General features: G+C 38.3%; 1 protein-coding gene across 1 annotated transcript; it reads right to left on the bottom strand.

Moving 5' to 3' along the window:
- Nucleotides 1-841: 841 nt before the first annotated feature.
- arrdc3b (arrestin domain containing 3b) lies at nt 842-6,818 on the bottom strand. The gene is made up of 8 exons (XM_084104718.1): nt 6,336-6,818; nt 4,271-4,352; nt 4,036-4,183; nt 3,825-3,927; nt 3,481-3,737; nt 3,240-3,396; nt 2,650-2,792; nt 842-2,560 (listed from the first exon to the last, which is right to left on the bottom strand). The coding sequence occupies exons 1-8, from the start codon at nt 6,613-6,615 to the stop codon at nt 2,492-2,494; spliced, it is 1,239 nt and encodes a 412-aa protein (XP_083960844.1). The 5' UTR covers nt 6,616-6,818; the 3' UTR covers nt 842-2,491.
- Between the last annotated feature and the right edge of the window lie 5,669 nt (nt 6,819-12,487).

A 12,487-nucleotide genomic window follows, 5' to 3' on the forward strand; every position in this document is an offset into this window, starting at 1 on the left:
GTATGAAACTTGAAATAATCCTTGTGTTTCATCTGTTGAAGATTAATCTGTAGATAATTTAATTTAAATTAAGTTCATTTAAATGTCCATCTGTAAAATTGGGCATTTTACACTCCATTTACAGCAATGAGCTCTTAAGAACTGGAGAGATCCAGTTTTATCCCTGACCAGTGAAGGGAAACTAGGTTAGTGGTCCACTTACAGCTCTTGGGAGCAAACATCTGCTCCTTTTGAGCCTGGGAAGAGGAGTGGAAAATATGAGCCGCTTCTAGCACACATGAGGCCTGTGTGCACAGAGACAACGAACTCCTTGTGTTTGGTCAGCATCTGGTCCTTAGATGGTCTGTGTGCTGGAATGCCAAGAGGGCAGAAAGGAAAAGACGTTTCCTCTATAAGGAAGCTGAAGAATGTGAACCAAACTGTTTTGCATGATGTCTGCTAAAGTAGAATCATATAAATTTGTATTTTTATACCTTGGAGGTTGATTTCCGAACAAATTGAATGCAAAGGTAATGTAAATGCTGGTAGGGAAAAGTCACACAATGAAGCATGTCAACACCAAGAACTGGTTCTCGCCTCAGGATAACAGCCGTCTGTCTATTTGCCTTTCGAATTTTTTTTTTATTTAGTTTTCTTTTGACAGCTATAGGCAATAACTACAGCAATGATTTACACCATAATTTCCACTTTGTCAAAGTGATTTGTTACCATGATTTTTTTTTTGTCTTAACATGAAGGATGAGTTTGCCAAATGTGTCATGTTTTCCATTGTAAATATGAATCAGTGTTCTTGAAGTATGTTAATGCAATTCTAACATGGAAATTAAAAAATAAACCTTGCTTTTTTGTAGAAAATGGCATATTTATTTCAACAGATTGGAGCAAAAACAGACAAACATACATGTTTTTTGCTGTGACATAATATACACCACCTACAAAATGGTACAAAAGTTAGAAACAAGCCAAGAATACAAAATTATGTGGAAACACGCTGAAAACACGCAGCGGATATTGCACTGTTCGTCTTAGGAGTAGCTTAATACCCATTTCAAAATTTGCACCGATCAACCCTGAAATGGAAAAAAAATGGAAGCCAGTTTAATTAGCTCTGGACCTGCCTGACTGAAAAGCAATGTTGCTTCCTGTATGCAGTATACATTACATGTTCAGTCTCTATGAGGGTTAATTAATTCCCTGGAAGTGCATGTTTGAGAATGTTCTTGTAGTATCTAAAATAAAAAACAAAAATTTTACCACGACCCACAGTGAATTAAGCACAAACATAAAAGTAAGGATGCATACAGTTCACAAGAAGTACATAGTCCCTTTTTTAACAGGTAAATGTCAGCACAGCGCACATTTACAGTGAAAAAAAACAAACATGGTTTTGTGCCAAGGCCACAATGATTGTTTCATTAGTCCGAACGCATAACTAGTGATTCTAGTTTGTCTGTTAACAGCACATTAATGTAAACAAACATACCGAAATCACATGTAAACGTCAGAGCATATGTTTTGTTGTGCATCCTATTAGCCAAGCTTCGGTATACACTTTGAATGCAATCGATGAAAAGTGCTAATTGTCGTTAAAGGCCTACACCAACAGGCCACAGTCAGTTGAGTACAAAAAAAAAAAGAATATGTCGAGAGTCTAGTTAGCTTTTAATTGTACAAACAGTGCGAAGCTTAACCAAAAGTTCTGAGTGCAGTTTTCTGTGTATTTCATAACAGCGAGAGCAGGAGGACTTATTCCAGAATGTCTTGCATCTCGATGAGTGTCCTCCTTGCTCGCTGTCAATGGTCTCTTTTTCTTTCACCACTTGAATCAGTGCCAAGTGCTGTTTGATGCTCTCGCAGTTTCTTTCTAGCAGAAAGGCAACGTGGCAAGTCAGAATCCCACTCATCAAATCTTTGAAGCCGGTCTTGTTGTATCCACATCTCCAGTTTCCAAACATTCTCAAAATATTTCAAGAAAATCGATGTGGTAAAGCCACTTCTCCTAAATCAAAAAACGACAAACAATTGACAAAAAGAAAGTCTGTCGTTGTTCAGTTGGAGTGGTTGTAGGATGGGTTATTTGTTGCTTTTAGTACTATGATCACCGGTAAATCTTCAAGAAGAATCGGTCTAATCATTTAAATAAGTGAAGAATCACATCCAAAACAAAGTTGGAGACATTTGAACACAGTTCTCACACTTAGTGGTGTTGTGTTTAGTCCATCTTAGTGTCAAGGGCACAGGTTAACGCCGACAAATCCTGTCTGTACTCTTTTCACCAATGATGGAAGGGGAAGGGAATCACTCAAGAACTTCAGCAGCTTTTACGTGCCACTGAGCTGGACTCGACCTGGATTGGGAGTGTCTCCTGGAGGATATCCATCTGCGTCACCAAGATAGCCGCTCATGCTTCTTTATGGAGAAAGAACAAACCCCAGTTGAGGTTGTAGAGATAAGAGATCCCTGACAGCACTGGTCAGGTGTGGTCACACTTTCAGCGGGATGGACAGGTATCTGGTCTCCTATCCATAGATCCGCACACCTGATCAGGATTGGGATCAACCTATTAAGAGAGAAGGGCAAGGTCTTAGGATACAGGAACTCAAATGCATTAGCAAAATACAAACTACAAGGTCTGGGAACTCAACACACCTCGGAATACAGGGGCGGAGGCTGGAAGCGGAACTCATGAATGTAAGCGTAAAGTGGTCCTTCAATCTCATCTCTCACAGCTGGGAGCTCCAAGTTGTTCTGTCGATCCTCATCAGTGATGATTTCAGAGTAGCTTGGTGGAGCTGGAAGAGTTGAGGGCAAAGCCAACATTAGACCAAAAATAGACTTCTAAACTGATTGTTGTGAAAGTATCTAGGGCATCTTAAGCAGTGGGGCTCAATGCTACTCCTGGAAATAACTTTTGAATTTACTAGAGATAGCTTGTTGGTGCAGGTTTGGAAGTAAACTTTGAAAGAATGTGGTCCTCAAGGAGCAGGACTGAGTACCCATGATCTAAAGCAGGGCTGGGCAACTCTGGCCTTCGAGATCCACTTTCCTGTATAGTTTAGCTCCAATCCTGATCAAAATCACCTGCCTGTGACTTTCTAGTAATCCTGGAAACCTCTAGAAGCTTGATCAGTTGTGTTAGAGTCGATGCTAAGATCAGCAGGAAAGTCGATCCAGTAGGCCAACGTTACCCACTCATGATCTAAAATGTTGAGATGACATGTTTAGGATTTGTGCCATACCTTCAGGTCTCTCGGGCAGTCCCAACCAGCTCATGCCCATGCTGCACTGACTGCTGACGGAAGAGGTTCGGCTGCCGAAGGAGTGGAGGGGAATGGTGCCGATTACTAGGGGCAGATTTAGGGTCAGGTTTACGGCTCGAGGGATGTCCACATACACCTGTCGAGAATCAAAAGGTTAGCTGCATGGCAGGTATCAGCGACCAATCTACCTTCTTGTGAATCAAAAGGATTGTGAACTCACCATGAGCGAATACTCCACATGGATGATGCTGCAGTCCAGAATGGAAGGCGATATGGGTGGGATCTTCAGCATCTTGCCGTCCCACGTCTCAGTCTTGCCGGAGGGTAGAGGATCTCCACGGAGGTTAGCTACGAGCTGTTTGATCTCCTTGATCTTCCCTTTGGCAAAGAAGGTCTGGGTTTGGTAGATGGCTGCCTTTGGCACAACCACACGGGAAGAGCAGTTTTCAATCTCTGCGTAGATCTGAATGGACTCTCCTGCAAAGAAACCCAACCAAATTCACTCACTCTGAACAAATATCACAAAACTAGGGGCTGATCCAAAAAGCAGGTTTATCATCTCACCAGGAGTGTAGCCCTTCCTCTCGATTTTGGCACTTAGTGATACGGGCCCTGAGGTGCAGAACCAGCAGCAAAGCGTTTTGTCCTTTGTGCCAGCCTGAGGAGACTATGAATGAAACAAGGACAATATATGAGCCTCTCTCATCATACCACAACTCAACCAAATGTTCAGTTTTACACTAAGGTGATTAGGCTTCAAATGCTTTTCTCTTACCAGTAACAATGGAGTGTTGATATCAATGTGCTCGAAGACGGTGAACTCCTTCTTGGTTTTCATGGGCAGGAGCCATGGCCTATGAAGCTCCGCCTTTACCCAATACCGTACGCTGCCGTGTTTGCCTTCAAAGGATGTCGCCAAAGGCCTGGAAAGAGGCATGAAAAAATAATGTAAGCGTTTCGGTCAATACATTATATATGTGTATATTCAGTCAGGAGAGTGAGTTACTTACGTCTGGGGCAGTTCAAGGCTGAAGGGAAACTCATGTCGCCCTGAGTGAAGAATGGTGAAGCCTTCGTCGCAGTTGTCATCATCTAAAAGAAAGGAGAATAAAATTCGATATACCAATATACCATACCTGCAATATTCCTCAAGACCCCTAAACACAAGACAAAGACAGAGATACGACCAACATTGTCTCAGTGCTTTATAAGAACAAAAGATTATAAAATATATTTTTTGGTCAAATCGATGTCAGCATATGAATAGAATTTTTTTCAAAAAAACATTTTTAAAGTGGACATACAACAGCAAACAGTTCATAATAATTTGAAATGGTTATGTTTTTTATACATTTCAAAAGAAAAAGTGTGGCCCTTGTCACATAACTAAACCCAAGATCTATGAAGTAACAAACAAAATAACTACTTTAAAATGTAATATTTATGGCATAACTTGATTCAGAACAAAAAATGAATGGAATATATGAATATTTATGCTCATAGATACTATTTTTAATAACATCCATTGTCTTCAATGTATTATTATTATTATTATATAGTTTTTATTTATTTCCAAGGTCAGCAGTTCCACAGACTGGTGTAAAGAATTATGGCCCTAAAAAACACAAGGAATCATGTTGTTTTCATTCATTTATATTTTTTTAATATGTATTTATTGCCATCTCAGCAGTTCCACTGCGTGCTTTAAATAACTATGAGCCTGACACTGAAGGCAGCCAAGAGCTAGAGAGGACCGGACAGAACCGGCGCGAGCAGCCTCTCTCAGCCGGATTTCCTCATGCATATATTACTAGGCAGCACCTGATTGGCTGAGCCGGAGTGTTTTTGTCTAAAATACGCCCCCATAAGGAAGCCACATGTGTACTGCAGCGTGGTGGTTTAGGTGTGTAAGGATTAGGAAAATGAAAGACACGTTTGAAAAAACTAAAAACAAAAAAACTCAAGCCAATAACAATTTAATTTTTACTTATTTTATTAATGGATTACAGAAACTGTATATTTACTTTAATAGTTGTTACAAAGTATATTTGATTCAGTATGACAAAGTACAAAGAACATACATCAAAATATTACATTCGCAGAATACAAACACATAATATGACATTTATGCTGACCATATTTTACAGTTTACATAACTCATACTAACCACTGGCATAGGAAGTGAGTTAATATGTCTATACAGCAGTTACAGTTTCTGTTACAGTTAACAATTTCTTGGCCAGAATACTTTTAACGATCGCAGAATGATGCATAGGGTGAAGGCTGAAAATATCACATTTCAAACGAACTTTCAATCAGTCCTGCATCGTTGCGAATAAGTTGCGTCGCAGTCTTGACACTTCTGCAAAGATATGATATCACCGGGGGCACACGAGCACTTCCACCAATCAGCGAAAAGGTAGGATTGACCTCCACCAATCAGCGACCAGAGGCTCGGTCCGCACAACCCCCCCTTTCCACCAGTTTCTGAACAGGTTTAAACCGCTTCTAACAAAGGCTACAAACTTACTAGAATCGTCTATGAAAGAAACTGTAACGTATAATTAAAAAAACGCATGTCACCATATGATTACAAGGTAACTGTCGACATAAAAATCGTTTATTGTCGATATTGACGGAAAATATTAAAAGTAAAAGATGAACAGAGGTTGTTTTGGACAGAAGGGCATGTTGTTTATAAGCTCTCGTGCTTTAACAAACACCTTCATTTAAGCATTCATATTGTTGGAATACTTTAAAAAGAATTCAATATATGACTCAGGATGTTTGTTTTTGAATTTATTCCTAATATTACTGAAATAAACTATTTTAAGAGCAATGAAGACGCTTACACCAAGCATCATCTGCATAGGCTATTTGTTCTTAAAGAAATGTTATAGTTCTCATTTTAGTTTCTACCTATGCCAATGGATCAACCTGTCCACTGAGTAAAAACTGAAATGTATATGGACAGAACTGACAAGCAAGCAAGCAAACAAAAGGCACAATGTAAGGAGCATTTGTCATTCAGTCCCTTTCATGAATGTAAGGTGCTTAAAATAAAATGCTCCTTACCTCGATCATGTCCAATAAGGACGTCTCTGTGGTTTAAATACTCCACTTCTTCAGTGAAATTCTGTGTGTAGGCAGTATTGGATCCAGCATTGCGCGATTCAGTCCAGCGAACTTTCGCCAGTCCCTTGGCGTGAATGTTCAAAGATTTCACGCGAATTTCTCCAGTAACTTCAATGATCACCCGACCTGACACAAAGTCCCCACTGGCAAAGACAGGGACATTACTGTCATTGAGACATTCGTAGCTTACAAAGAAGTTTTTCACCTTTCCGAGCACCATGGTGGAAATGTTACTAAGCTGTAAGATGTATAAAATAAAAAGTTTGAATCATCTGTCAGATGGTTTTATCAACCATTTAAGGTTTTTTGCCGTGCAGAGATGCTGCAGGCAGGTTCAGTGCTATAGTTGCCTGTCATTCATTGAGTTTAGCTGTAACTGCATGCGAAGATGCAGCTGTGTCTCTGCGCTCAGCCTCTGACTCCGCTTTAATACCTCCGTTTGGTGGAAAAACAACCAGACTGCGCATGCGCAATCGATAAGGCTGCCTACTGCTATTGGTCTCCTCTTCCGCATTCATGCTGTCTGTGCTTTTATATCCTCAAAACCCCCCTTTAGTGTTTGAAGATTATGCTTTTATACTTAATATAGGCTACTATTGTTATACACATGAACCTATTTAAGCATAGGTCTATATATACGAATGGAGATTTACATGTTACGTGTGTATATTTTCATATGCATATTATTTTTCCCTATTTGAGTTTGCAAATCGATATTGTTCAATGAGGGGGAAAAAATGCTGTCCGTGCTTGAGTCTCTTGTATTTAGAAGTAGCCTGTCTTCACTGACTTGCTGATGAACAAGTGACTCCTAGGCCTAAATCCATTAAGATTGTATCAAATAGCCTAATAGTGGTATGAAGAAAAGACTTAAAATGGACGCAAATAGAAGGAAATCGGCTTCCAAAATCAAATGTACGATTGTTTGAGTTTTTGACATTGCAGAGGTGAAACTTTCTTATATTAAATGTATAGTAGCCTATAAAATGTATAAATGGCTTTATAGAAAGCAATTTTAGACTAGTATAATAAGCTTTAGAGAAATTTGATTTGTTTTCTCCCATAGATGGCTGTATTGATATTAGGCCTGTCATATTGTTTCAGTGTTATGTTAAAGGAATAGTGAAATTAAAATTCTGTCATCATTTACTAACCCTTAAGTTGTTCCAAACCTGTATGAGTTTCCTTCTGCTGAATAGAAAATAATATATTTTGAGGATTAATATATAATTACAGATAATTTTTGGGTGAACTATCCTTTTAAATCTCTTCACTTCAAGTATAGAGCTTTCATAGTTTTCTCCCATTGCTCTTCACTGCCATCTGCCTGTTAAAGAGGGCTATTGTATATGATAATTCCTAAATGCCATACTTTATTCAAATTGATATCTACAGTCAGGAAATAACTTTTGCTTCAGACTTTGACAGAACAGAATTCATACTTTAATATTTTTTATATTGTATACAAGTACTATGCAAATACTATATTATTAGGCTATATTATGTAGCCTATAAATCAACTTCTTTAGTTTTCTTTTTGTTATTAAATTTGTAAGTAGACTTACCATACAGACACAAAATACTACAAAATACTTTATCTAAAGAAAACAAGAACAGTACCTGACCAGTGTTGAATTAGCTTCTTTTTTTCTTCTTTTTGTTATGTACTTTTGTATTTTTTTAATAAAAAACAATAGCTTTAATTAGTTTTTATTTCAGTTTTAGAACTTGTATGTTATTTCAACTTAAATGTATTTATTTCGGTTAGTTGGAGACAGGGGTGCCGCTAAGGGGAGGAAAGGTAGGATGATTCTGAGGGCCAACGCACTTTCGGGGCCCCCAGAGATCGATTTTATTAATGGAATGGGTGCGGTGGGGGGCCCAACCTCATATTCTTTCACAGGGCCCAAAACTGCTTGCGCTGCCCCTTGTTGCAGAAGCAACCATTCTAATTTTCATCTAATATTCTATTTTAGATTTACCAAAAATGAGTCATTTTAAGCCAAAATGGGGGTCAACCTTGAACAAATTGCAACAGAAGCAAACTCAACTGATTTTGTATCGTCAATATGTCCTGAGTAAGGAAAAAAAAGCCCCGAAGAATCCCATTAGGGGAAAGTTTCGAAAAAGACCCAAATATAGCCTATTCATTCTTTTTCTTACGTGAATAGGGTAAAAATTTTAACCTTTAGATATCACCATGAAAATTACTGTGTTGATTACTTGCATCAAGACAAACAAAAAATGTATTACAAGTTTTTTTAAATGGTTTGTTAACATGGACAAACGGTGCATAATCTAATTACGTATGTGCTAATTTGCATAAATACCACACCAGGTCTAAACATTGGGTATAGCCAGGTGAAAATATCTTGTTGAATCTTGTTGACACATAACAGTAAAATACTTAATGTTAAGGTCTGAATGGAACCCATTTAGGCTACCCATGAGCATTAATACATAGAGGCAGGAAGAAGTACAGAAACCAGCCTTTATTAATTTTTAAGAGATTGGGTTTGGGGCTGGGTCCGTGGGACTGTTTCTGGGGGACGAGTCTGAGGGAAGAACAGGAGACAATGGTAAGGAGAATGCAGAAGACAAAAGGTAGGCAAAATAAAAAGTGAATCCCCAGAAACAGTCCCACAGGCCCAGCCCCAAACCCCATCTCTGCAATAATAATTAATAAAGGCTGGTTTCTAAAGTACTTCTTCCTGACTCTATGAAAAATGGGTTCCATTCAGACCTTAACATTAAGTATTTTACTGTTATGTGTCAACAAGATTCAACAAGACATTTTCACCTGGCTAGACCCAATGTTTAGACCTGGTGTGGTATTTATGCAAATTAGTACATACGTAATTAGATTATGCACCGTTTGTCCATGTTAACAAACCATTTAAAAAAACTTGTAATACATTTTTTGTTTGTCTTGATGCAAGTAATCAACTCAGACATTTTCATGGTGATATCTAAAGGTTAAAACTTTTACCCTATTCACGTAAGAAAAAGAATGAATAGACGAATAGACTATATTTGGGTCTTTTTCTAAACTTTCCCCTAATGGGATTCTTCGGGGCTTTTTTTCCCTTACTCAGGACATATTGACGATACAAAATCAGTTGAGCTTGCTTCTGTTGCAATTTGACTATTTTTCATGCATACATGTTTTATGATCTCCTATTACTTAGGTGTCTATATGGAATTGTCATTTGTCACTGGACTAACTATAAAAAAAGAAAAAAGTTTAAAAATGGTGAAAACCCTAAAATACATATTGACCAGTTACAGTATTAAAATATACACAATTTGAACATGAAACTTGCATTAAAAATCCATATTATTTGTCAAACACTCAACAGCAGATGGCAGCATAGCTCTATTTAAATTCATGAACTTGGATAAATTATTTTAAAGTACCATCATACATTTAAGCCCAACTGCTACACACATGCTAAAAAATAATCACACATTTTTCTATGGTCCATGTATGGACTCTACATGGCAATTCCAAAGAAATTATTTTAATTTTTTCATATTTTACAGCACAAAATCTATCTGATTTAAAAGTTAAAAGCATATATATATTGAACCAAAGCAAAGCTGTGGCACAAAACCTCAGTCGTTTATGAGCATATAAATTCTGGAACAATTTCGCCAAGTAATTGATTGTATTCAGATCAATTCTCATTGGATGACTATTATAGACAAAGACCCTTTCAGGCAATGTCCTGTCATACTAAAACAATGGCCATGACAGAGATGATGGATCCATTTGTACCTTTCCTACTCTTCGTTTTATGTAATTCATTGAATGATCTTATCAATTCCATCCTCCAGAGCGGGGACAGGTCTGCTCTCTCCGGGTCAGAGGTCACCATCAGAGGTCAAAGGTTAAATTTAGTATTTAAATTGAAGACCTTACAAAACGCTGTTGGATATGGGTAGTCTCCTATTAATATTACTATTGCCTCTTGAATGAATGGAAGATATATCTAATTAGAATTTAATTAGACAATTGTAGTCAGTTATGCATCCACACGGGCTAAATTTTGGCGAATCAACATTTTTATTACTCAGACTTAACAGTATACTTCATTTATTTTAATTTACATAACTAATTTATGGATTTTCTTGTCGTTGAGCTGTAAGTTCAGTGTCTTAGCTTCCTTCCTTAGGCTGGTATAGTGTGTATAATGGTGTGTGTGTGTGTGTGTGTGTGTGTGTGTGTGTGTGTGTGTGTGTGTGTGTGTGTGTGTGTGTGTGTGTGTGTGTTAGAGCCATGATGTAATGTGAAGACTCAAATCTTTCCCACACTTGGAGAGGGATCCCTGACAGCCTGGGAAACTAAAAGCTTCCATCTGTTCAACAGGTCAACAGAGGGTCCTGTGACCTTTGACACAGATTTGTCCCCCAGTAAACATGAAGGACCAAGCTGTTGACAGAGTGGTAAACGATACAGACCAGTTCTGTGTAATCTCATCCGAGTCAGATTTATCGGATATTCTGTTGACAGCTCGTACATCTAATTTGTCCCCAAAAAAGGAGGGGAAAGAAACAAATTATTTGGTAATTACGTAACTTCTTTCCACCATTAAAAGTGATTCTAGCATTTACTGAATAATTTTCTCTATTTAAGAATGTATCCATTAACACCTTCCAAATTTATTTTCATTAAAAACTATTTCAATAAATACTATCAGTTTGGAATTTCTGAGGATTGGTCCCGTTAACGTTTCACACTTATAATTTAGAAACGGGTTAGCGCCACTTTTTACCCGGGGTTAAAACACTGCTTCAGAGCAGGGTTAGCACTACTTTTGCGTTGTTAACTCTGCATTGCGGTGCCAAACTTGTAGCTACAGTGTGAAGCAATGCGGTGTCAAGGCTCGTTCACACCAAGAAAGATAGCTATAAAGATAACTATATTAGCATCCACAATAGCGGACAATATCATTTTGATATGCTAAGCTCATGATTGTCTGCCGCTTTAAATGCTCGAGCTCGTTACTGCAGGATGGATTCTGATTGGCTGGCAATGTTTTTATCGTTCATCATCTGGATAAAATCGTTCTGAGAGTGATTTCAAAGATATCGTTTCTCTGTGCAGTTATCGTTTATAACTGTGGTGTGGACTCTGCTCACCTTTAATATTGAGAACGATTTTTAGAAATATATCTTTATCATCATCTAGTTATCGTCCTTTGTGTGAACGGGCCTGTAGAATGTTACGGCTAGATGCTTAGCAACCGGCGTAATGGTGAATGGTGAAATGGTGACGGAAAAAACATGAATTGGAGTGAAGAAGATGTTGTTCTAGTTCGAAAAGTCCATTCAGGAAAAACTTGATAGTTTAGGGCAATTTATAAAGGAAGATGCGCAATGCTATCGCGTGCTGCATTCGTCCATTCAATGAGTTAGTTGACAGCAAATATGCAAATAAGGACGTTAACCCATGTTTAGGTTGTTAATCCTGGGCAAAGTATGAGAAGAAACAAGATAACCCAGGATTCTGTTTATCTGGGGTTTAGAATGACCCAGGGTTAAATATTTCAAATGCGAAAAGCCCTGGACTGTGTTTGACGGTGGTACGTTGAGGTCCAAGCCTCTATTGAAGCTCCATTCCTCTAAACAGCAGTCAAGGATCCTCTTTAAAATATGTAGACAATCAACAATACCATGGTGATCACAGTTGATACCAGAATCTCAAAGCTTAGTGAGCTTAAGAAGACAGCAAGTTGTTTATATACCACTCATACTAAGTAAGTGAATCAATAAACTAGACCTATATGTCACTGCTAATCAATATTTTGCAATCAGTCCAGACTATCAGAAATAAATGAGCTATATCTGGGAATGTGGCACATGTAATAGATACCCAGAAATACTTTATATCATCCAGGTGTGCTGGAGTACATTTCAGTCTGTCAGAGATCCAGCTGCATGCATTTGGCTTCCAAATAGCTCAGTCCTTCCAGAGGTCACAGAGGTCACACATCTGCATGTGAAATGCGATGCCCTTTGACACCACCCGCTGCCCCTGAGCCTCTGTGGCCCTTTTGGTACATGAAGTGCCAGCACTAGTGTCGACCGCT

Source organism: Abramis brama (assembly GCF_963993115.1).
Source record: "Abramis brama genome assembly, chromosome: 25".
NCBI classification, from domain to species: domain Eukaryota; kingdom Metazoa; phylum Chordata; class Actinopteri; order Cypriniformes; family Leuciscidae; genus Abramis; species Abramis brama.

Bases quoted from the DNA above. Each gene is read 5' to 3' on its own strand.
- arrdc3b (XM_084104718.1), bottom strand. From the start codon at position 6,615: ATGGTGCTCGGAAAGGTGAAAAACTTCTTTGTAAGCTACGAATGTCTC. The intron at 4,353-6,335 runs GTAAGGAGCATT...CCTTTCTTTTAG, and splicing joins CCTTATTGGACATGATCGAG to ATGATGACAACTGCGACGAA. The intron at 3,738-3,824 runs GTGAGATGATAA...GTTTCTTTGCAG, and splicing joins GAGGAAGGGCTACACTCCTG to GAGAGTCCATTCAGATCTAC.